This window comes from Linepithema humile, chromosome 4, assembly GCF_040581485.1.
Source record: "Linepithema humile isolate Giens D197 chromosome 4, Lhum_UNIL_v1.0, whole genome shotgun sequence".
Lineage (NCBI taxonomy): Eukaryota > Metazoa > Arthropoda > Insecta > Hymenoptera > Formicidae > Linepithema > Linepithema humile.
The window spans coordinates 20,938,902-20,966,249 of NC_090131.1; the positions used below are offsets into that span (position 1 = coordinate 20,938,902).

At 39.2% G+C, this 27,348-nt stretch overlaps 1 protein-coding gene across 9 annotated transcripts in view; it reads left to right on the plus strand.

Moving 5' to 3' along the window:
• The window catches only part of LOC105667821 (defective proboscis extension response 14), a 124,086-nt gene that overhangs the window by 79,078 nt on the left and 17,660 nt on the right, over positions 1–27,348 (plus strand). For all 9 annotated transcript variants that reach the window (XM_067353440.1, XM_067353436.1, XM_067353445.1 and 6 more), the window contains one exon: positions 4,252–4,429. In XM_067353440.1, coding sequence (XP_067209541.1) covers positions 4,252–4,429 — 178 coding nt within the window. The remainder of the gene's footprint in view (positions 1–4,251; positions 4,430–27,348) is intronic.

Sequence of the window (27,348 nt, forward strand, 5' to 3'; positions counted from 1 at the left end):
TTTTTCTTTAACTTTTATCTTAAAATGGTTATTATGCTCTGTTATGGCTATTTTATTCTATACAATATAATATCTAATTTTATACTATAAAATATAAACTAAAAGACAAATTTTGTTGATAAAGTAATTTACAATATATTTGGAAAGAGCATTGAAAGTAAATACAACAAAATCTACAAAAAATGATCAAAACTAATGGTTAAACGTCAATGTAACTGTAAAGCGTTAAATGTATTCTTCAGATCTATGCTCAACTTGATTTATTGAAGTAATATTGCGCTTGAAGAATTTCTTACTTCTTTATATTGCTCTTTGATCTTTCATAATTAGTACATTGCATGGCAGTCACGATCTTTGAATAATTTCAGAAAAATCGTCTTGAAAGATAAGTCTAATTAAGTCTAATTAATTGAGTTCTTTATTAATGACTTGCACTTTATCAAAGCTCAATAAACGATAATTATTTTCCCAATTGTATTACGCACATAATGGAGTATAGAATGTGATTTGAACAAAAGCATCAATTATTTAAAAAATTTTTTCAAAGTTTTTTTTTATTAAAATTTACTGAATTTTTCGAATAAAATATGATCAGTTAGTAAAAAGTTATTGAAAAAGAAGAAAAATATATTCATGATTAATTTTGTTACATTATTTTTTTCAATAAAATTTCTAGAAAAATGCATAAAGGCTTTTAGAAAAAATCTGATACATATAATGTTGGATAGCGAATACCATTCACTCGATCGCTCCACAACGTCTCAAATCGCATTAACGTTTCAGTAAGTTCTGATAACGTGTGCATACAAACGACGTATGTGAGACGCGTAAGCGAAAAAGTAAAAGTTAGACACGCGTAAACTTGAGATTGATTCCCTGTAGGAATTCCTGATGTATCCCGAGTTTCCTGTCAAACTTTTCACCGACGATTACTTGGTTGTGCTCACGCGACCGTATCTTTTCGTTTTACTGATCTCTTTTGCGCATCATATTACGGCTCTGTGCCCTACGTTGCCTCGCTATGTGGTAATTTTGCTGGAACATGTCGCACGGGGCGCTCGCAGTAAACCACGTACCAACGATGGGTCTCGTGTTCAAAGTACCTGCTTGTAATTGCACGCGGCCGTTTGTGGGTGCACAAGGGACGCACGCGCACCCCTGGGATACGGAAATACAGGGGACATACCGTCGAAGCGTTCGTGAAATGTAGCGTTAATCTCATTGCTGGCCAATCGCATTGTTGCAACGCAAATTACCTCGAGTCATTTATTGCGGATGACCTTTACCGTGAATGGGAATTCGTGTTGTAAGAAGATGATTCGACGGGGATGTAAGCTTCATCAAGTTTTTTGAATAGTTCGTTAACATACAAGAACATGTAATAAGATACATTTTCAATAGTTACGTTTTTTATTACGTTCGTGCACTTTTTAATCGTGGATTATAAGTGCATTATAATCCACGCATTAATTTCGAAAATTTTTAATAAAAGTAAAATTGTCCACGGTAAAATAATAAGAACTTTGTTCTTGTTTCAAGTTAAACTTATTCTACAAGTGCAACCGAATCTACGTTATGTTGAAATGTTGCAATATGAATGCTGTAATTACGTTGGAGGAAACAGAACTCTCTCGCAACTGCGAGTAAATACATGACAGCATTTTTTATTTGTTCATAATATATTTACTTTTATGTATTCATAGTTACGTGGTATATGTAATATTATCAACGTTTAGTTTTTAACATAGTCATAAATGTATAGTTCAAACTACAACATGTTTTCACATGCTGGCGCGTATTGCGTGAGAATTGAGAGTACATTTACTGTTTGTAACGTAATTATTGCAATTTTTAACGCAATGCTGGAAAATTGCAAACAAAAAATCCTGACGGTTGCTGAAGAGAGAATGCTGCACGTATGAATAGAGAAGTACTTCTCGCACTTTGATTCAACAGTCAAATTTTTCTTTTTCGTCGAGCTCCTGTGTCGACAGGATATACGAGGTTAAAAGCGGCGAAAAGGAGTTCGCCATGAATATCTCTTTTTGCGCGTCGCGTAAAAACAAGCGGTGGGGAAAGAGCAAAGAGCATATAGCGACGGTGCGAGTCGCACGAAAGAAAGCAACTCTCAAAGGACGTTGCGTTACAAGTCACTCTCAAAGGATGTATCCGGAGTACACCAACCGCAAGGGAGTCACGGTAACCCAATAAATAAAGAAGCAAAAATGGATAAATCGTGGCGAGCCGGCCAAACGGCCTCCGTTTTTAGAAAAAAAAATCCCGGCGCTCTTTGTCTCTGGCTGTTTCGCTCTGCTTTAATGGGTTGTTTTTTTACTCTCAATGGGCGTTTCCCGTCCACGTGTGGCGGAAAAAGGATAGTACAGCGGTATTAGTAATGACGAGGCGGCACAATAGTTGATAGTTAACGCATAGATGCATCGGTCGGGCGCGGCCCGGTTTAGTTTGCGCTTAACGATGCGCAAGCGTCGCCCGAATGATACAGATTGAATAGCAGCGGCAAGGCAATGTTGGTTACGAAGCGTTGATTCGTGAGAGAAGAAAGGAGACACGAAGGGGGTGGACGGATGGGCGGGTAGGAACAGTCAGTGGCCTTCATTTGGGTGCAAATGGAGTTTTTCCTAAATGGACGTTTCAAAAGTTTGCCGCTGTCAGGCATTGTGTTTGGTCAGGCGGACGGAGCGAGCGGAGCGAGCGGAGGGACGTGGAGAGCGAGAGCAACTGCAGAATCAGTCTGCCAAGGCTTTGATTAGCTGGCGCCACGAGGCAAAGGCTTCCTCCAATGTTCGCGTCGTATTTATGGTCGATTCGCTCGTTCTTCTCGCGACAATTGTCGCTCTGTTGTTTCCTGCTTCTTTTCCTGTATTTTTCTCAGTCGTATTTTCTTTATCTCTTTTTTTTCCTGTTTTTGCGTTAACAATGGTGTTTTTCTGCGTCGTAGTGGTATTTTTATGTATTAGCAATGCCATCGTTCTTCGCGAAAAATTTAATAAAAACATGCAGTCATTATAATATACGTAAATAACAAACATAAATTCAGGCGACGGTGCGAAATTAATTTCTAGCACATTCAGAAATTAATTTGAATTTTGTATTAATAAACATTGTTGGCGTCACTATGTTTTGATATTTTAAGTAAAATGCGCAGAGAATAATATTAATTCTATTTGACATATTATAATTTAATTACTGAATATTATCAAGACCTTTCATCTGTTGTTTATTTGACAAGAAAGTATTCTATCTTATTATTATTCGGAATTGTTCTTTTATGTTTCCATTAAAAAGAAGTCCATTGATAATCTTCAAGGAACTTCTAAAAATTGTTTTTTTATTTTTTTTTTTGCTTTTCAACTTCAATTTAAAATTTTATTACCTTATTTTGTTTGCATCGAAGCGAAATCACTGTTGATCCGGGTTCATTATATAGTTGATTGTAGATAGGTCACGTCCCGTCGTACGCTTGCTGAAACTCTTATCTTCGTAACACCACACTTAAGACGCGTTAGATGCAATTAATTATGTACTTATCATCTAAATTGTATGTTATCTATTTAGCTGAAAGCTGCTGAGTCAAGAAATCTGACAGTTAGATTTGATAAGAAAACAAATTTTGGACTAGATAGTTCGACGCTGATATTGTTTATAAAGTCTTCGTTCACTTTCCTTTTTATTCGACTGTAATCGAAAATAGGGTTTTCGCATCGAATGCGAAAATCTCTGAACGAGGTAAATTTCCGTGGTTCGATCAGACGTATATTTGCCGTTACGAAAAACGTGATCGAAAAACGAGCGACGGGGTACTAAAAGGAAAAGCAACCGATTTCCCGTTGCTTTACGGCGGCAATTAAGCGCGACTTCGCTTCGGAAACCGCAACTAATGCTTGCCTCTATTCGATCCTGAAGCTTCATTTGCTGCTCACGCGTTCAATGACACCGTTGCCACTTTGATCTCGAGCACTTACGAAAGTGAGATTGCTCGCTCTGTGATCGTTGGCATTTATAGCAGATAACTGTTCAACTGCCGTGATTTATCGAAATGCATTGCGTATAGTCGGAAAATACTATGTAACAATCTCAACAGAGTTTAAGAAATAATATTCTTCAAAATGCATATTTCATTGTTTTGTAACCATTTAATTGTTACATTGCCATTTATGACAATTGAATGCAATCGTTTTTCCATTGAAATATACGTATGGAATTACCTACAGTTAATCAATTTCTGTGCAGTGCCGAAGGTGGAAATAGTCGATGAGCACGGTGCCACGGCTGGTGACAAGTTCTACAAAGCAGGTAGTACAATAGAACTGAAGTGTGTAGTCAGCAATATACCGCAACCGACTGGCTATGTCACATGGCGGCACGGATCCCGTACATTGAATTACGACACGACTCGGGGTGGCATCAGGTGAGTTGTAGATAAGGTAACATTTTAGTATTACGAATACTCTGCAGCACTGCCATTGTAGTCGATAATGTGCCAACTGATAGTTATGGGAGAGGAATTTTAATCCGTATTCGTGTCGTTTCGTTATGCACCACCTATACGGGCAATAATTATTGCGCTACGCTTAGATGTAGTTAATTAACATTCCAGCAATTTGGCTGGCGGACGCTTGATAGTTTATGCAGTCTGCATAGATATTCTAATTGCTCCGATAAAGAATGATACGTCCGGTGAATTTTGAAAGGCTTTCATTAAAGTTCCCCAGCCGATGGTCAACAGTTGCGGCGGCTTCCGCTGTATGTGACCTAATTGGTTATAGATATGACGCGGCATTCATGAATTTCAAGCGGCACTTCAAACAGTATTTGATTTTGTCGGTTTTGTAAAAGCGATTTTTCAATCAGCCGTTTCTATCAATAAACCAATTTCGAATTTTCCTCAGGCATGGTATACATATTCTCTTTGTCTTCGACGCATTTATTTTATCTATTTTAACTATGATCGGTTAATTCACTTCACACTTTTGATTGTTTCGGAATAAATGTAGTGTCAATATAGCGGTGCTCGGAAAATCTCTGTACGACAAATTAGCAATATCGAGATAGCGGTGTTGAGGTTGAAAGAAAGGGTGCAGTGAGGCGTTCGGAGACTGTTGACAATTTAATCACCCTCGAAAACGCTCGATTATAGTGGTCCGACACATGATGAACGAGCGCGCTGCTTGTGCCAAACGCAGGCAGCGAAGCTTTGAATAAAACATACAAAACTTTCAATCAACCGGGATCGCAGGTACGATTAAAGACCGGTTAACACAAATTAGCAATTGTGGGAATTATTTTGAAGTGATTAATAAGTCTCATTATTTATTTTGTAAAATTGAAGCACAATTTGGAGTAAAATTGGAGTACAATTAAATAACCGATTAAATCTATTCAACAATAAATCCGCTTTTTCAAGTTCATTCAAGAGAAGAGAATTTTAATTGAAGAGAATTTTTATTCAAGAGAATTTTAATTGATTAATCAAATCTATCTCGATATCCGACTAAAAATTTTTTTAATATAAAATAACAATTTATTTTTTTCAGTAAAAATTTAAGTAATATTTACGTAGCATTTATAACGGTTTTGCATTTTGGAAGATATTACATGTACATTCTATCATTTTTAACACAAGCTTAACTTTTTCATTTACATATTTGAAATTCGTGCAAAAATATTACGCGATTATTTAAGCAGCGCTTTCTAGAAATTTGCATAAAAGATTGCTTTCATAAATCAAAATTATACCTACAAATGTCACGCACGGGCCATAAGACGTAACAACCGTTTTTATTCGCTCGGAGTGGGTGCATGTGCGAGCGATGTGATATTATGTGGGAATCAGAACAGCGTACGGGATGCGTACGCAATTTATCGAGAACATTCTATTACACTTTGATTGCTCCCGGGAGGCGTTTTGCGAGATCGTTTAACCGAACGCGTCAAATGCAGCGCTGCAAATAAACGACGCTCGATCGCGCCATGTCGTCTATCGTGATTGCTAAATCCTATCGTATCGCTGTGCATCGGCTTCTCTCATTTAATGAGCTATTATGAAAAGACTATCACGTCTCGTGAATTGCACTCTCGCTATATTCTGAAAACATTTTCGTAGGGATTTTCACAGTGGATTATATTCGCACACAGCGCAGAAAAATTAATCGAATCTCGCTATTTATAACATAATCCTTCACATAACTTCAATTAATTGGCCAAATCCGCTATGCTTTCTTACGTGTCTGGACGCAGTCAAGTTTTTTTCTTACCATTACCATTACATTTCAAATTGACGTATTTATATCTTTCCTTATCTAACTACACGGCTTGTATTTCTATGTACTTGTTAATGCGAAAACTCTCACTGGCTTCACGTTTAACGACTAAGGATGCAAGGTTGATATAGTAGGCGGTACATCGGCGAAGTTAGTTAGCAGTATAACGTTATTACGCTCTCCTGCACGTAGTATTACACTTCACTGTCTCTAGTGCTTCGTACGTAGCTTGCCCCGACCTCCTGTCTATTACTCTTCACCTTGGGCACTCCCCTAAGTTGGTCAAGTCCGTGAGTGCATGCCTCGAGCATGCATGGCCAATGCGATGCCGGGCTTAACATAATCAAGCAGTCGAGGTAACAGGGAAATCGGTGATAATGAAATAACAGTTCATGTATGTACAGAACTTCCAGTAGTGGTGTGCAATTAGAGAAATTTTTTAATGCTCTGCAGCGCGGAGCTCGCTGAAATAATTTTAACTACTATGGCAATATATTACGAGACGCTTGTTCCAACTGTACAATATATCAAACTAGTAAAATAATCCACGTTATTTAGCAACAACGTATTTTCACTGTAACATATGTTGGTCTTAATCTTGTACTTACGAAAGGATTGCAAATGAATTAATATAACTGACGCAGTTGTCACAACCGATGTCGTCTGACATTAATTACCATTAATTATATAGTTTAACGTCATTTATAACAGCTTCAAAATTTCCGAACGTCGAAAGCATTTGTAGAAATATTGGATTGTTGAGCCTCGTGAAATCAATAATCGCTGTGCTCCATTTTCTATAGAAATAAGAGAACGGTAAAGATCGAACGTTGTTTCAGTTTAATAATGGATTTCAAGTTAATACGTTGTAATAAGATCGCTGATAAATATAGAGTGAAATACATTGCATCGCGTGGTTGCACACAGGAGTGTCACATTGTTGGTTGGTGCCCAGATCGCTTGTCTGTAGCAATGAAACGTGCGGGCTGATCCATTACTCGGCAAATCAATTAGGACACAGGCGCAACCAGCGTCGTACTGTAGAAAAAAAGCGTGACGAAAACAAAGCGTTTAATCGGATTTTGTTTTATCGGCTGTACACGCTGAAGCCACCGTGGCAAATATTTCATAGTAACAAGGGGAGACACCGTGGTTCTCCTCTTTTTTATATCAGTGTCCGCGATAAAATAGGCCCCATATTTCAAAATTCTATTCCGGTCGCGGCTTTTTGTTATTCTCTTTCCGGAATAACATCGCTGAAATGTCGACGTTATTACTCGGCCTTCTGCCTGATACCTGAAAGATTTAAAGAGAAAGTAGTATAAGTCAACCATAAAATATACATCTACAGTATTTAATATTTCCATTTGTTAATGTTAGAAGCTCTCCCAAAATATGATAAAATCTCTTTAAAATAAATTGTAGTTTCTGAAAGAGATAAAATTTTCTCGTAAAATCAGATATAAAGTAAATATTAAATTCAGAAATTTGTTTTTAAAATAAAAAATGCTGATCAAAATTATTAAGAATTAATTTAAATTGTTTTAATATAATATAACCTTATTACGTTATATTAGCTCATTATACTCATTATCTAGTTAAATATTGCACAATTGTATTATTGGATTTTGTATTTATAAATATGAAATGATAATTTTATCAATATATGTATAGTCAGAGATTGTGACATTTCTGGTCACAGGGATATTTACCTTAGTATGAAATAAATAATCATCATATAAAATGAGATCAAAAATAGAATTTTTAATTACATCGTAATAATTGCTTATTTTCGAAAACTAAAATTGATATAAAAGAGATATGGTTATACAGACTGTTCCTTCGATCAAAAGTTTGTGCCCTCCGTAAACTTTTATGGAACTTACGGGATGACTTCTTCATGGCATTTCTCTGCAGAGTGGGTCGCTGTATATGCATCGCATGCTGCGGTTTTGCGACATAACAGAGGGGTGACTGTACAGAATATGTTATAAATAAATACCGCGTGTTCGTGAAGTTTTTTCGTGTTGGCGTCCACCGGCGCGATTTAACTTTTAAGTTGCCCTTATTTTCCATCGTATTCCACGCTGCGCTCGAATATATAAGAAGAGATTCTTAGAAAAATGAAAATAAATTTTACGTTGTACGAGCTGAACTTACAGATTTTTAGAAATTGAAATAGAAAGTTATAAAATATTTGCTAATTGTACATGCTTGAGAAAGAGACAGTTATCTGTCGATACAATTTTTGTTCAAAGTAACGTGAATTAAATTTGTTATATTTTAGTCACATTTTAGTCACATTTTAGTCGCATTGATATAATATTTATGCTAAAAAAATAAATTGATCGTGACTGGTCTAAAAAGGATATAAAGTTATAATTGTTAGTGGCAACGCGTTTTTGTTCCTAGACGATAATAATGACCGCACAAACTTTTCCATAATTTTATAAAAGTTTTCTACAAAGTGCGATTAAGGTGGAACGGGCGCTTTCCTAAAGTCCGACCTGCTTCTCATTAAAGACGGTGTTTATTGGAATTGTTGTGCATCCTCTTTTGCATTTTTATGGATAATTCTTGGCGGTAACATCGTCCGCTGCTCGTTCTTCTCACTTCTCGTCATGTAGTATCGTATTTTCACGTTGGCAGATCGTTCGCAGCGCAATGAGCCATTAATGAGAACACGAATGAATATTCATAGCGCTTGTAATAAAATGTCATAATCTTATACTTCAACTAAAAAAAAAGAGGAACGCTGTTTTCATGCATTTTATAAAAACAGCCAGCAGAGAAATACAGAAAAACGAATCTCATTTACGCGACCGCTAGTAATAAAATAATTAAGCACGCGTCGTGAATTTAATTTGTGTGTAAGTAACTGCGTTTGCAATACGATCTACTGCGTACTACGATGCATGAATATCGAATAGATACGAGAAACAAAAAACTGCACAACATCAGTTAATTTATGACTGACATACACACATGCGCCAGTAATGTGCAAATTAACTGAATAAGGATTTATATTTATACAGTTTTAGGGGCGAGAGTGATATAAAGGAAGTACATCGTATTTTTTACCTTGTGTTATTGTATGACTATATTTTGCGTTTATTTCTTTTGCATTGAAACACTATTATAATAACAAAATAGTTATTTGTAGAAATTACAATAGTTTTACATTAAATTAAATCTTTACATGAATTTCTGCCGCGAGTATTCTCACTTTGCTATTGTCAATTATATAATTTAGTTAAGTTTGACAACGTTCAAAAGTTAATTTGCCAAGTTTATTAATTATGATGCTGCCCTAATTTGAGCATTAATAGCTGTGATCCTATGGCAAATCACGCGCCACGGTTCGAAAATATTCTCACTGGCTGAACGTTTTGGCGGAATTCCAAAGTAATTAGCAGTATTTTCGCGCAAAGTGGTTTCCGACAATATCACAGATATTTTCTATGTTTTATCTTATTTTGGCGTTGTGGGTGATAAAATGATACGATTTCCTTCTGCGGACTTTTCTTATTATTGTTTTGTAATCAATTTCGTAATCGTAAGTATTGATTGAATTTAACTCAGAGAATGTTACATCGGTTAAACATGGCCTCGACATTTAACAAATTAACATATTAGCAAATTGAGCATGTGATCATCATGTGATCATCATGTGCATGATTTCGCCGATCTCGGTGCAATTAATCTTTCGCTTACACTAATATATCTCGTGAAGCGACAAGTGACCTACATATCTTTTTAAGCGCACGCAGAACTGTTGCGTTGCAATCGATTAATGTAGCGAGTTACTTAATGAGGAACACAAAATCCGATCCGAGCACGTTTTGCTCCGCGCCTATGCGTTATCAAATCCACGTAAACGAATTACGGCGCGGTTAAATTGTACTGTGTGGAATCGTGTTAATGTGCTTACGAGCGTCGACATTGATTACATAAAACATGACGCAACCGTGCCTATTTTTTTACTTCGTTTTATTTTTGAAGTAACATTTAATTAATTATAATTATAACGTAATAAAAATGCATTTTATAACATATTGTTTTTCATATATGCTTTTAACTGAACTTTATGTTCACGTCAGAAAATTTTCACATATCTTTGTATTTTGGGCAAGAATTTTTTACTGTCTTTACTCTTTCCCTTTTTACAGCCTTTATTCTATAATTACTTAAACACATTATGTAATTATTGTAACACAATTTAATTTAAAACAAGTAACCGTGCTGAATATTATTAGTTTGTTGATGCAGCTTTAACGAAGGGTGTCTTCTCCTTATTCACGTAATATTATTATTCATACTGCATTTCGCACTAATTTTCAACGCTTTGTGTCTCTGTGGAATTAGCCAGAATTTCTCGGTGAAGTCAGGTTGCCACCGCCTTCCGAAATTCTCGAGAAGCCGGCAATTAACAAAATTTACATAGTCCTATCGAATAATCGCGTTATCGAGTTGTCGGCAAAGTCCCCGTTGTTCGCGTCTCTTCTAGTTCTACGTTATGAAGATGTGAACTACTTTTCGGAAATTTTTACATAAACAGTCGCAATTGCGTTAAATCTTACGAGTAAGAAAGAAAAGGTGCATGCTAAAGTACATCTAAGATCGCAATATATATTGTGCGGGACGCGAAACACATCGTTTGTCCGATTATTCACTGTGAAACCTCCTGTCGCTGTATGCGGCATTCAATTATGGACCTCTGGTTCAACATTGCCACGAGGATTTGCCACGGGAAACGTGTTAGACCCTTCTATAGCTGTAAGTCAGCTCCGTATCCGTTTGATTGATCGTTACTCAACGGGTTTTAGCGGATCGATACCTTGCATGATGCAGCAAGGACCGCGGCTTAATCGTGATCGTAGTCGGAATAAAGCGCCGCGCTATCATCGATTTTCTTCACGGCTGGCATATTGAGAGTCAAGAGTTTATTACTCGATGAATATTTAGACGAAGATATAACGGAGCGCGATATAGAAAAATCGCATTTGCATTTTGCATTAATTTCAAACGTTGGTCATTTATGGGGTTTTCGAATGGAAAATACCGTCAGAAATAATGTCGCGTTGTTTGGAGAAATAACAAATAATGGACATAGAATACTGTTAATTTTAATCTTACGTCAGATAAGCACGTAATCCAATTTCCTTCTACCGGCGAGCGGGACTTAACTCTTGTAGCTACTTTGTATCGAATTTAAAAAAGCTGTGTATCTACTGAAAACTGCATTATATTTTAAGTACTTTTGATAGCAGCAGTAATTAATGGTACATTTAATGGCGCAAAAATTGATAGAAAAAGTTAAAAAAATACACACATTGCTTTAGAACGTCGATAACGTACAAGTCAATTTATCAACAGACACACGTGGGCCGAATAAAACTTAACACCGTTCAAGTGTAGCGTCGCGATAACATATTGTGTCGATTTCTTCGATATTTTTCTGTACACACACACACACACACACACATACACACTTACGGTTCTGTTTTCGCCGTAACTCATGTGCGCATCTTGGCACGCCGAGCACATGTGTATATTTATGCGAGCATATTCGCCGAGAGGAAGAACACGATGCTTCGCCGTCGCGCTCGCCCATTTACGCCGGCTGTGGGCCTTGTTGTATGCCCTTATTCGTGTCGCGGATGATTTCCGACAGATGGAACGGGCGGGAACGACGCGCGGAAGGGTAACGAGGAAGCGAAGGAGGCGCGAGTCGGCGACGGAGGGAAAGTGGGAAAAAGAAAAAAGATGTAAAAAAAAAAGGGAACGAAACAACACAAGTACATCTTTCCTCTCTCGACTTTCCGGGCCGTGTGTATCCGCTCTCGAGCTGCTCCTGGGGAATTTAATTCCATTTTCAATTTACCTAAACCCCTTTACGCAAACTCTGCGCTACCAACGTCGAGTACTTCCAGACTTTTTCTCCCCTTTTCTGCGTGCCTTTCGTCCCACCCCGCCGGTACAGAGCCTCTCTTATTCGTTCCTCTCCGTGGCACAGCTTCCTTTCCATTCGAGTTCGCCGAGCGAAAGGAGGCACACGTTTCCGCCACTTCTTGCCTCTTTTACGAATGTTGCATCGCGCGAGTCTTCGGGTGGGTCCTGAATAAAGCCGCTGAGATGGAGAAAGGCGGATCGGGTGCATAGATAGGAAGAGCCACTTGGTTTTAACTGCCTTTTATGCGAAGCTGCCTTTTGGGATTCAGGCGTTTCGGGCGTCCACCTGCAGTTTCCGACCGCGGATTTTCACCTCCTCGGCTGGAGAAATGTCGCGCGTTAATTAATTCGCGGCATTTTCTCTTCTAGGTCGGCGATTGTCGCTACCTTCCCTCGTTCCTTTTCTTTCTCATTTCCACTGATCTCCAGCTATTTTGCATTCAACAATTAAATCGAGTTCAATTACTTGTGAAGTTGCATTTCTTGTTGATTATATTGCTGCCAATTAGCGCATGCATGCAATTACTGGAGGATAATCCTAACCGAATTCCTCGACAATTTCAAGGATAAGCATTCCTCTCACATATGCGTATCCTTTTGATATATTAATAATTAATATAAAGTCACTGACTTTCGCACTTTCGCACTTAAAATAAAGATTTACAAAAACTGTTACAAATACGAAGTTGGTATTATTAAAAATGAAGGATTTAAATAGCATAAAACTACGTTCAGATGCATTTTAATATTTTCTGTGAATGAGTTTTTGCTCAGGAAAGTAGACCATCGCAATACAACTTGAAAATAAGTAATACTCTTTATAATTTCTACCTCAAATATGTTCAAAATCAAATCAAATTATGTTATTTATTTCGAAAATGGTTGATCTACAAATCCATATTGAACTGTCGTTTAATTTAATAGAACTTATGTACTTTGAAAATTTCTACTATTATTTTTTGAACACAGAAAGAAAGGCTTTTTCGTTTAGTTGACAAAGAAGTGTTGTGCATCGCCTAGAATTTTTCGGAGATTCGCCGGCTGATAGATTTAAAGAGACTTCACCGGCAGGAGAATGTAGAACGAGTGTCTTCCTTACACGTAACGGGGACACGTAACAGGCACGCGCGGCAGTTGGACGGACGCGACGTGATCTGTAACAAACGCGTACACTAACTGTAAAGACGCGATTTATAGCGAGCTGCTTGCGAGACGAGTTCGGTTGGACAAATTCACGAGCGTCGCGGCGCGCATCGTTGCAGTTAGAAGCGCGGGGAGGAAAAAGTTTTTCGTAAATTGTAATGGATATTCCATGGTAAACTCGTTAAAGTGAGTATACGATATCGGGAGTCGTGTAACGCCGGCTATTATTGCGTCGAACGGATAGAAACATATGGTTCTTTTAAGCCATTAATGGCTATGGAATTTCCGGCCCGAGCACGCTCCCTGTCAAGGATGTTTAACGCCGGGCCATTTGCGAATTTTCGTTTCGGTAGCGTTATTTTTAACGGGCTGTGCTGTTATTGCGTCGCGCCGAAAGAGGCACACGATGATATATAAATACAAATGTCAGCGCGGTCCGACGCGAAGCAAAATAAATTTCGCCAACATCGCGCGAATAAAAAGTTTCCGTCGGTCGCTGGATCTCCACGCAATTTGATCTTGTGTAAAAACACGGGCCGCTTTCGGATTGTCAAGTGACATAAATATTCACGATGAACGTTCGGTAAATGATAACTTGTATATCGCCGCGTATCTTTTTGCGGCTGTTATATGTCAATCTATAAGTGCGTCTTTGTTACACACGTTCGCTCTTACGTACATTTCACGCGCATTTGTCGCGCTTATAAATCAAACTTTATCATCTCGATTATATGAATTATAAAAGTTGATAACAGCGTAAGAAGTTTCCTTTCTTTTTGTAAAAAGGTTCTCCTTTTTCTTTATTCAACAATCGTCTTTGTGTAAGCGATGAAAACTGCTATTTTCGAGGGAAATAATCGCCCTTGCGATCACGTTGTATTACTTGAGGAAGTTTGATACACGGAGAACGTAATGGCCATTATGGTTGCCGCGGGATAAGTTTTATTGCAGTTTGCGTTTGTAGTCGGCGACAACAGCGAGATTAGGCAACTATGAGCTATGAGATTAAATGCCGAATGTGACCCGTCGCGTAGTTAGCATTCGCAGCATTCAGTTATAATCTATGACGTTATGCGCGTATATATGCATACAGACAGACATATATATATATATATATATATGCACAAACATTGGTTGCAATGCAAATAAGTTCAGATTTACATAAGATAGATACCTGTATTATCTCGTCGCGCATACAATCTAATTATTTCCTTCTCTGTCCTCCGGTAATTTGGTGAATCGTTTAATTATCACGTCTTTGGTAAATATAGAAAATATGACGTAATTTAAGAGCTTATAGGAGACGTCGTATTTTTCGTAAGTAACCTAGATTGCCATAAATTGGCGCTTGCAATATTTTTACCATTACGTTTGATCTACCAAATACCGAGATCGCCGATAATTCACTCTGCGTCCCTGAAGGCAAAATAACATTACGTGAGTTCATTTAGCAGAAATAAACTGTTTCTTTCGCGACTAGATCAATTTGCCATAAATATACATCGGCACATGCGATATTTCCAACATTACGACTACGTTCGATCGACCTGCGAGATAACCAATAATTTAGCTCACAGAACGATACGCATCCGTGCTGCTTTAAGCCAAAGTGACATCAAGTGGGTCCATTTAGCGGGAATAAACTGTTTCTTTCGCGAGTGGTTCGCTATGCCGGGATCGTTAGTCAGATAGAACGAGTCGCTCGCCGGACTGCTTGAAGTAGACACTTGAGACCGGCCTAGGCATTGCCGGGCCGCGGGTCAATTGTTTCCCCGGTGTAAACAGGTCAGAAATAAATCCCGGCTTAACGCCGGGCTTAAAAGCTCTTAAAGCGGTACTCGTTCCCCCTCGCCTCAATTTATTCCCTCATCCTGCTATCGTCGATTTTCCGCCGTCTTCACCCCCGTCCGCCGCCCCCGCTTCTCGTGCACATCCACTGATGCTCGTGCACTCGATCGGCCTTTTTCGTGGTCTTTGGCTTCGTTACGATCATGTAAGCGAGTTTATCAAGCGCGTTTAATTGTGATGTTACGTGCAGACGTAACGTCGGCTCGAAATTTCCGAGCGATCTGAGCGCAAAAATGTAAAAATTAAAATCATTCATCATCAAAATGCGAAAGTAAAACAGAAGAAATTAAATAAAAATCGTTTCCTATTGATAAAGAAATGTAAGAAACACAATCAAGGGGTGATTTTTTTCTCATGTCATCAGTGTGCGCTGGCGATTATTTGCTCAAGAAAAACATTGATATAATAGTTTAATTCATTTTATTGTACACATCTAGAGAAATGCACACGTCGCGATTGTAACTCTTTGAAAGAATTGCAAAAATAAAATGTATACTCGATTAGGATGGACGGATGCGGACTGCGAGGAACAAGTTACACATTCGCACCGACTTTTAATGTAATTTATCCGCGCGTATTCTCCCGCGTGTCTCCCCTTGCAGCTATTAAAAAAGTACGAGAAGGAAGTATGAAAACCATTCATCATGGGCAATAGAGCTGGCGAGGTGCCACTGGCCGCGGAGACGTTTTAACGAGACTTCAAATCCAGGAACTTCATTTGCCCTATCACTGTGTTTTTGCACCTCCTTAATGAGGGAACGACGAAAAATATGTCGCGCAAGAGAAACTCTAACTGCTCCAGTTCTCGTTCTCTTTCATAGAAACGCGCGCGCATTCACGCTTTGTTTTCTCTTCGATAAATATCTGACACGTTCAACTGTGGCCCTAACGAACGTTCAACAAACAAATCCATTTGAAACGGGCTGTGTCGCAGCACGGCGCGAGATTCCTCACTGATAACACGACAAAGAGAGAAAGAGGTCGCATAATTGACGGGGTGCTTTATCGAAATCGCTCGTACTTGTCGGAGATAATTTTCCCGGCTGGATAGGATAGATTAAGCCGAGAAATACGCTGATTCTACTTAGTGGCGGAAGCAGGCTGATTGCGAGCTTGTATCTTAATTGTTTTTGCTCTCCCCGCTGACATTAATGCCGTTCGTAAACAATATACCGCTTTCTCCGCCATCAAACTACTTGTTTTATGCACGTGTGCGCCATCACCATCTACGTAACTGTCTCATTTTCCCTTCCGCGCCTGTAATTTCTTTATGGCACTCGTTTCCCTTTGTTTACGCGAGATGCGGCGAAGATGATCATACTGATTGAAATTTTAATGAGAAAACTTAATTGATTTCTTTAAAAACGAGCGGATGTAATTCTTCAATATTTACTATTTTTTAGAAGTTTTTAGGAACTTATATACACATAATTAAATAATAGTATTAAAGTTAAATCGTGTATTATATACCTACATAAAATATAATTACGTGTAATAAAAAGATAAATATTTATATACAATTACATGCAAAATAACTTACATTTTAAACTATGTAAATTCTGGTCGGAAAGAAAGTCCAGCAAACGTGCCAGCATCGTATTTAAATTATACATAACACTCCAACACTATAAGAGAATCTTTCTTTTTGAAGTGAAGTGTTTAATCCCTTTTCGGCCGGAGTTTAAATAAGTTACTTCGCATGTAATTGTAAAAGAGCGAAGCATTTACAGCGGACATGAATATAAGTTACACAATAGTATTTTGCGCTAAGAATACAGTGTTATACGTGTAGCACACCGGAGATTCCACAGAGTACTCGACCGCTATATTATGCGGCGACTTAATCGTCCGGGCTCGCAAAGTTTTTATGGGCCATAATTCAAAGTTTTCGCGAGGTATTCTTTTGCATGTAAGAACGGGCTGCCGGTCCTATATTTCGGGAGGCTTCCTGTTATTTTGCTGTAAAGAAACTATGTACCCCTGATTTCACGGCTGTGTGCTTTGCAATTCTTTATCCGCGGCCGAAAAATTCTTACGCCGTTATCGCCGTTACGAAAGTGAATATCTCGGATTATTGGATATCCGCGCAGCTCGGTAATGAAACTGCGTCTCCCGCTTACTTTTTATGCGGCTTTAATGAGGTGATATCGGACTCCATTTCATTTTTGCGCTCCACCGGAAACCGGATCTCCACTTGGCGAGCTTTAACCGTTTCCGCGACTTTCAGCTGTGAGTAACGACGCGATTTCTTCGAGAGTTTCAGCGTGCCGTTACTTTAGGCGCTCCGATGCAGTTGACCCAACGATTCGAACAGCGTGGAAAACTCCCGCGCGGAATAAAAGTCGGGATCAAAGGCAAAGGGTGGACACTGCGAGCTGGGCGAGTTTATTGCTTCGGGAGAGAAAAGTCGCTGTATCCTGTTTTCTTAGATACTGTACCTCGGACTCCTTGGCGTTTCGGTAGTATACCTTGCGCGCAACGATGTCGTCGCATCAAAGACAGAATCCAATTGAAGATCAAGGCGTCCAGAAATGGAAAGCTTCCTGGTCTCGGGTGATCGCCGCGGGAAATTGGAAGATTTGCTCATTGCGAATGTTCCTCGAGTAATCTCCGTATCTCATTCATCGCTTATAAAATATTTATAAATGTACTTGTAATATATATAAAAAAAAAAAGTATTCGACCGTTCGCTTATAAACGCACTGTAAGCTTTCCCGATTTTTATAAATCGTGCGATTTCGCGCAGCGATATGACATCGCGCTCTCCGAATGAAAAATTATTTCTTCCCATCGCAATTCGGGTGAAAAGCGGTCCGGTGGCTGGCGCGCACTTAACGATTCAATTATTCTCTCCGCCCGCGGCGATAAGTCGTGGCATTAATTATTATTCTCGCACGTACCCGCGCGGGGCTCGCGCGATATTTCAATTTTGCTGGTCGTCCAAGCTGTCGTCACCCTTTTATCGGACCCGACGCGGAAGCGCCAGAAGAGACGCGTTTCGCGAACGGGGAAAAAAGGGTGAGGATAATTCGTCGCACGTGCGGTCAGAAAAATTCCAGTCATTGCGGGATGCGCTCGTCATAAACGCGCGCGATCGGGCGACAATTCGAGCGTATGCAACGATTTACAGTCGCGCGAAGTTCTCTCTCTTTTTCTCCCTCGAAAGAGAGAGAAAGAGAGAGAGAAAAAGAAAGGTACGCGGCCACTTCTGTGCGGTTTCGCATCCGTAGATGCGAAAAGACCGAGAGGATGAGAGTAAAACTTTAGATATCCATGGTACATGCATCGTGAAACATCCGTATCGAACGTTGCATACAAAAGGCTTTTAATATCATCCTCGCCACAGGCACGCCGCGCGTATATTGTATACACTCGCGCAACATTTGGGATTCGACGCCCGCGTCCGTGTAAGCTGCTATTTTCTCGTCGCGCTGGTCATTGCAGATTCACGGCAAACAAGCCCAAGTATCCAGCTTACCATAACCATAAAAATGATACGCGACGCTGCGCGGATGCTGAAAATCTGTGCATCAATCGTCTAATATTTTATTATTATTAATGATAAAACGAACAAACAACGTTTGCAAAACGGGTGAACGTAATAATCGGATCGCGAACTGACTATTTTTCAGCGCCCAAGTCTTGGTTTTGACACGCTTCGCACAGCCTTAAACCCTGTCGGAGTTTTCGCAACGTAATCGATCCATTGGAAAAGCGGAGCGTAAGCAAAATTGTGCGCGCCGTAGGAGGGCTGAAAATAACGTTTAATGGATGGCGGCTTGCCGAACTATTTGTACAAGGTGTAACGCGGAGGATGCGCAACAATGTGTACCGACCCTCTTCTTTACAAGCTGACCTCCCTTGATGCGGGTGCTAATTTACCGCCATGAACATTCCGAGGTTCGCTCAGTGTACAGGGTTTCACAAAGGGTCGGTAGTGTGTATATAGTTTTGATAAGAAGTTACAATCAGCGACATATAAGCGGAACGCGCAAACAAAATATCCGCTTGTTAGAGAATAAGAAAATATAGAAGAAGCATCACTGGATAAAATTATCCAAATGTAAAAATACGGTGGATAGAATCTGCAGATAGCAAAGGTTGCGGTTGTAAATGCTGGTAAAATGTCGCGAAAATGATATTAGAGACAGCGACATTGAAACACTGATTCGTGGAGGTCGGGAGACAGGAAGTCAGGAAATCACAGGAAGAACTCGCTCCGCGCCAATGAAGCGTGACCGAAAGATATGAAAAAGCGCGCGGTCAACAATAAGACGTTGCAACAGAGAGATTGAGGTGAACATGGGAATGTCGGTAGTGTTCATTAATGTTATTTTGCCGTGTATTATATTCGCGCGCGCGCGAGGGAGACTACAAAGAACGCATTATGTTAGGAATGGATGATGACGATGTTCTGAGATTATTCATTCAAGCGAGTCGCGCCGAGTACCGGGTCGCTAATAATGCAAGGAAATTGCGACGTGTCTACGTCAGTCTAATGGTCCGTCGAGGCGACAACGGTGCCTTTAAGCTAAGACAAGCGATACATCTCGGGCGTGCTGAAGCATGCAAGAGATTTAGGACGTAATGAAGAAGACTTCTACTCACGAACGCCAAAACTCGACGGAGGCTTCTTCTAAGCAATCCTTTGTTCGGGATTATCATAGCTTAATGTTATTATGATGCATTTTACGTGGATTTCTCGTTCCCGATGATATTTTGAGGTGACTTGTTTGGGGAATACGCTGACATTGAGAAAGACGTATGATCTTCGGCTAATAATAAGTACAGTTTGATAAATCTTTTGCCTTTTAATAAGGAAATGAACGAGTAAGTCGTTGCGTGTTCGCCAACGCTGCACTATATGCACTAACAGAGTGACGGATGTTTCACAAGCTTTTTTTGCTTCGAAATTGTCGTGTGTGGCGCCGGTATTGCGACACGAACGAATCGTGACGCGGCGCTTTCGCCATTGGCTATTACGGCTTTCTGCGTTGCGCAATTATCGCAATCTCGCGTTGAATCTTATAGATTATATTTTTGTCGAATATTAGGACGTGTTGTATGAGAAAGAATTAATAATGGATTTTACAGTGGAACAAGGATGATATTACTCGACCAGAATATACTGTTTAAATAAACAAAACTTTCGGTGGTAGAAGCAGAAAGTAATGGAAGTACTCCGAAAAATCCTACATAATATCAAGGTCTTACTTTTTATAATTTTATTGGTGTGAATTAAAAAAGATGTAAAGTAAAATGATGAATTACCTCCTGAGATGTGTGAAATATTAATCCAAGCATGATTTGTTGTACACTGTCGCTCAAAAATTCAAAGAACCTCACAGTTTTTAAACAAATTATTTTTTACAAATTTAATTATGTTATTGAAACTTAATATTATTTTATAAAAATGCACCATTTAAATGAAGCTTATAAGTGAAACAATAAAAATTATATGTGTTTATAATGTCAGCAAGTGAAGTTGCATGCATTTCTAATTAAACTTTCTTTTTACAAAAGAATTCTTTTTCTTCGATGTAATCGCCTGACATTTTGATATTTCTGATGATTGATTTTCAGAAATGTTTTAGTATCATATACCAGATGTGAAATTTACGAATCTAAGATTGTTTATTCTTTTGTGAAAGGACAATTTTATAATTACATAATTCTATTTTCTAATATTAAAGTATATGTAAGTTTGTAGTAGTAATTTTTAATTTTTTAGCCGCAAAGAGCGTACGTTTAAAACTATTTTTAATAAAATAAGTGTATCTGACTTTATTTAAAGATTATAGTGCTTTAAACCCTTGAGCGGTAGTGTATATCCTTCATGAGACGCGTTGAAAATCCCTTCTTGATTATACCATTTCTCAGTACGGCGGGATATGGCGCGATGTCTCATCTCGTCGCTCGTAGCATTATGACTGACCGGTGCAATTTTGCACAGCGAAGGTTCCGCCAATGGTATGGCGAAGAACGAGGGCGGATTACTTAATCACGCCTGATGCTGTTTACCTCGACGTTCTAAAAAGAAACAAAGGAATGCAGCTCTGGCGGTGGTATAACATTCGCGCGAATCTCAACTTTTATTGCAATGCGCCGCGACGGACAGCGCGGAGAAAACGACGACGTCGCGCGTTCTCCGGAACTGTCAGACTGAAAAATCGACCGTAGCCGTTTTTCCGTAGACGTTTCTGGAACGGCGCAATTGTGCCGCCTGTCAAATTGGTATGCCGAGATAACAGCCGGGACAACAGATGCCGCGCGACTTCGAACAATTCCCTTAATTCGAGCTTCTCCTGTCGGGGACTGCCATGCCGTCGCGTGACATGATCTTTACTGCGTTATTAGCGCATTCATGCATAGCGGTATGCTCGCGTTAAGTTAATTCGAATTCTGTGAATGCATAATATTCATCATAGCTAGCGATATTATAAGCGCCGCTTGTTATTTCAACAATAGTTATGACGATAGACATTCCGCGAGCCGTGACAGCAAATTTTCAATGATACTGCAATTTAAGACTATTTTGTCGGCGCTATTTCGACGTGATTTGGAGATAGGAATGGTATTAGAAGATAATCAATGTGCGGACAAATGCCTGTGCACTATTTGCACGTCAAAGCGTTAGTGAAAAGCTGATTGCATGAAAAATGCACGCGCCATTCGCGTTTACACGTCGGCGGTATTTCAATCAGTCACAGGCATCCCTTTGTCGGGAGAAAATATAGCTTTCTATGAGCAAAATGTTGGTAGAACATCAACGATTATAAATGGTCGTCGCACCTGCTTATTAACTCTCTAAACTTAGACACATGTTGTGTGTATCGATCGCCCATTTTTATCGCAAGCAATATTGCATCCATACATAAACCGGAATATTTTATGCTAACATGTATTAGAACATGATTTGCAAAATTGCAAACACATTTTTTTAGCGAGTTTAATTTTGCATAATATAGCAATATATTATCTCTCTCTACTTTCTGGTTTTTTAATCTATTTCTCATTAAAATAAATCAAGTGATATGATTTATTTAATATTATATATATAATATAATTTTCACTTTCATATGAAAATGCGTATTTTTATCGCAAAGGAAATATCGACATCTTGATTAATCATTGAAATATGACAGATTTATTTACAGATGGAAATATTATCACGAGCATTGACTCTTCGTGTACCGGGTAGTTAAATCTGAAAAGTAATTTTAAATTGGAACGTCGAATGCAGTTGTGAAATATAAATGCAGAAATCAGGCACGAGATTACTTTCGCAGTTAAGACTTTATGAAGAGGTCGACACGAAATGAGAAAGTTTTAGTGTTTACATTTTGGCATTACGCAAACAGGAATAAGCAGGCAGGGGAGAGACTGGCATACAGAAATGCGCTGAATTACTTTCTGATGACAAGTCGCAAAGAGATAGGCGGAAAAGTGTAGCGATAAAAGCGAAAGGATAACACGCCCAGTACGGGGCGCATATTGAGAAGAGTGTTTTTCTCTTTTTCAACTTTTAGAGAATTACTTCCGCATCACTTATGTTGATTGCTAATCCTTTTGCGTTACGATTCAAACGGATCTCCACTTTAATATTATTATTTGACAATTTCTGAAGAAACCATTTTTATATATCCACAAATGCGGATGCATAAATGCGAAAAAAAAACGTGACTACTTGCCCGCACTTTTCTCAATGTATTTATTGCGTAACATAGCGACCGTTTGTTTTGTTTACATTTCTGTTTAGTTAGCAAATTTGCTGAATGGCTCTAGATGCAATCCAACTCCGCAACTATGCACTGTTTTTTAATTTGTTGTAATGTCCCTGTATTATGCGGAACGAATTTTTCGTAACAGAGACTCTCTCTCTTCTAAAGCCACTGTCCTGTGGGAGTAATTCGCGGAATGTCGTGATCATATATTCGGTGCGTTTGTCCTCATTCCAAAGTTTCGCGCATTAAATCGCAGGACTACGGTAAAAGTTCGACCAATGTTACGAGATAATGGTGGGTGGGTCGACGGATTATTCGCATCATGTTTCATTACGGAATAAGTATATGGTCGGGTTGACGTTGAGTCCCCATTTCGGCCGAGTGCGAAAATTCAACTCGAATCGCATAAGAACGTTTGTGATTTCATTTTAGGTCACTTGGCACACAAGCTAAATTAATTTCGCGCGTTTCACTATTTCTGTGCGCTTTCCCCGATAATCGTCATGCCAATTTCCTTCATACAAAATAGAAGTGCAGAGATAGTGAGAGAATTTCTATTCGGTCGAGCGATTTAGGTGTGTTAAAGATTGATGGAATATTGCCAAGATACGTTTTTAATATACGATAGAGCTTAATAAATTTACGGATGTTATTATTTGTGTTTTAAGTTTATTTTTATACATTATATATATATTTGCATATTATACTATAAATAATTCGAATTCGAGAGGGTTAATTATTTACGGTACCGAAACGCCGCGTGCAATATAAATTATATAACTTTTATGATGGGAAAAATTCCTTATTGGGAAATTTTGTATTTCTTTTCCGCAAACAAAGTTCGCTGTACAAAAATGGTACAAGATGAATGCAACGTCGACAGCGAAAGCAAAATCGACCAAAACGAGCTCGAAAATAGAATCAGAATGGACGTGCGTTAGTGCTCTTTCGCCATTGTCAACGATATACTATAAGTACATTACGTAGTCAGTGAATGCGCCGAAAGAAGGACAGAGGAGAAAGACAAGCAGGTAGATAGGAAGATAGGTAGGGTCGGTCGGTGGAAAGAAGGAAGGAAGGAAGGAAGGAAGGAAGGATATGCGCGCAGCTCAGGACGACACATCTGAGCATGCAGCCTGCAACTTTTCCCATCAGCGCGCAGCAAGCCCCGAGCTTGTTATGCGAAGCTTGAAGCATGTAACGCCAGATGCCGCATATTGGCTCGCACCTGACCCACGCCAGCCCCGTGTCTGAACCGCCCACCCTCCGCAACATACGGGAGATCGGTTCTGATCCCTTTTCTGTCCATCCCTGCGCCGCCAGCATCCCCTTCGATTCGACGTTATGTTGGACGAACGCGGCTTGACTTCGCCCGAGCTGTTTACTCGTCAATTGCTCCCCGTCGCGCGTCTCCGTGCTGTTTGTATCGAGTTTGTAATTGTTTGGTATTGTTATTAAGAGAGTAGGGTAGAATTCTCGTTGGAATTCTAATTTTTATGGTTAGCACACACCAGAGAGAATTAAATTCTGTATAAGATGAAATGGCTTTTTCTTACGAAATAACTGTGTTATATTTTCGCGAAAAGTATAAAATCTTCTCGTCGAGATTATTGCACTCGAGGCTTTTCTACCGAGTTAAGTTGACTTTTATTACTGTGTGCATTGTGCGACGTTGTTCAGAAAACGCAGTGAAAATAAAATATATAAGGTTCACTTGCATTGAGCGCAGATGCTTCTATTGATCTACTTTTTCATTTTATAGATAGCGCGAAATATTGTGTTGCGTTGAATCGATCATTTCAGCCCCTACACTCAATGATGCAGGGCATCATAAAATTTTACGCTAGTTCTTATGGCGATCGTATTTCTTCGGCCGACAACACGACCGGTTCCCATTTTTCATTAATTATTCCCACGAGTTTCCACGCTGGTCGCTGGTGCGCAATTACTTTTACATACGCTATACAGTGGCTGCGGCGATACAATCGCGCATTGCCGGTTGAATACGGGGATGCATTCTTCGCAAGCTTAAATTTAACGTATTCTCTCTCTTCCTCCCCCGGAATACTCGCCATTTTCATCGCGGCGCTTCTCGCGGATGTCTTTTTCTACAGGAGTTAATTACCCCGCGTCCGTGAATGCAATTACGTAACAACTTCCACTCAGCTTATTATTTAGCGTGCGAAAAAATCTTTCGTCAAAAATACCGAGAGCAGTGTGAATCCGCGAGTAATGCGGGTTTCCCGACGAATAAATATAGCACAGCTGCTGTATTTTATGTTCCACTGTCAGACATCATATAGTACTGCATTATATGGCTTATAAAGTAACTTCTATGTTGCATAATATAAACTATACAGATTGACATTTATTTTGGGACAAGAGAGAATTTTTTTTTTTCTTTAGCAAGAGAAATAAATCATCTGACTTGTGACCTAAATCTTCACGACGTTTTGTCAGAGAGTTAGGTTTCTTCGATAGTACGTTCTCCGCAGTCGTCGGCTTTTTTTACGTGCCTTGATCGAAAAAAGAAGTCATGGGAACGATAAGATATTGCATCTCTTGCGCCGTGCAGCAAATCCGGGATAATCCGCGGAATTCTCGCGGAGACAACGGTAGACAGAGTTTCGTTTCTAGAAGAGGATGTGGGCTCGTATTCTCGTGGGCGGAAGTTCCTCTTTGTATAGACTTACTCCATCCCGCTCTCTGCCGTGCTCGTATTTAGGTTTACGCCGCGTAAAACCTGTTCGACAAATCAGCTAAACTTGCAGAAGAAGATCTCTGTAGGACACTTGCCTTTTTTACGTCGTATGAAAGAGAAACATGCGTTCGTTTAAATTTACGAACCGTAAATTTAAGGCTTCGTTAAATGCGAAATCTTCAAGAGAATGAAAAAGGCTCTTATCGTGGTTGGAATCTTTATTTTATACCTTCGAAATTAGAAGAGTTTTACATTGCCTGCTGGGATTTGTACAAGAGCGGAATTCGACTCGTAAAATTGTTGTAACAATAATTAAAGAATTTGATCTTTTTTTAACCTCTTCATTTACCGCCTGTCTCTTTTCTAATTTATTTATCTTTAATAAAAATGTTAATTGAATAAATTTCAATTAAGTTACAATTTTCTCTCATTTAATTTTATAATAAGACTTTTATGTAATTAAAATTTATAGATATTGTACATAATTAAGAATATATTATATTTTAATCAAACTAAAAAATACATTAAGTAATAAAAATATTGATATTTGTAATATATATATATATAATCATATTATTATTCTATGTAACTGAGAGTGGGAGAGAGGGAGAGAGAATAGTGCTTATGTCAAACAAAAGAAAAGTTCTGTAAGCAAGAAAGTTTTGTTCAAACAATTTTGGTAAAACTATTAAACATCTTGACGCGTCTCTGTGTATGGTCGTTGTGGGCATCGAGGAAACTGTTCATACCGAACAGCGTGTGCTTTACATTCGACCAGCCTGATGAAAAGTTCCAAGTAGAAGTTTGCTGTGTCTGTCCGGCCGAGTCGCCGGCAAAATCCCGACGGAGGTCGGCAGGAAGGGAATAACAAAGAAACTTTGCAACTCTCTTTAAGCCAGGAAACGAGGAGCTGCGACGAGGTCTTCCTTTGCTCAAGATCTACGCGCGAACTACAGCGCGGCACACATTCGCGCACGCTCACATTTCTGACCATTAAGAAATCCACCGTATTCGTGAGTGACGTATTTGCAGGAGGAAAAAAAATGCAATCAAGTATATTCGTCATAAGCGACTTTATTTGTTACGCATAAGTCGTTCCGATGAAAGATCGAATGTTGAAGCTGTAAGACACTTAACTTTTTTTGATATGACGACACGAAATGTTCGAAGATAAATTACGGCCCGATTGACAGTGAAGGTCTTTTCGGAGTGAGTTTCAGATGAAGTCAGTCATTATATCACGGAAATCGGGAAAATACGTTCGACGTCGAGATCATTGCGCGGATATCGACTGCCCGTAGAAATATTAGTCGCGCTGTCTTATTGCAGCTGGCGCGATCGAAGTTGCTGGAAATTTCATAAATATATGCAACTATGGACTCGGATGAAATAAGCGTAAAGAAAAGTCTTTTGCGTTGGAGCTTTGATGAAATCGCTCGACTGTGGTTCGAGAAGCGAGCTCTTTTCTGCGCTAAAAGGCATTGGAGAAAAGTGTACTTATTGCCGGAAATGAAGAACAGAAGAGGAATAGTAAAGCGCTCCGTCCGTACAATGAATTCAGTTTGAGGGTGCTTCCCGCGTGTACATCAAGAGATGCTGCTCCTTTTCCTCCTCTATTCTGATTGGATAAATATGATCCATAATTACGACGCAATAAAAATCTCCAGTACTCTGTGAAGCTTTTTTTGGACTTCTTCGC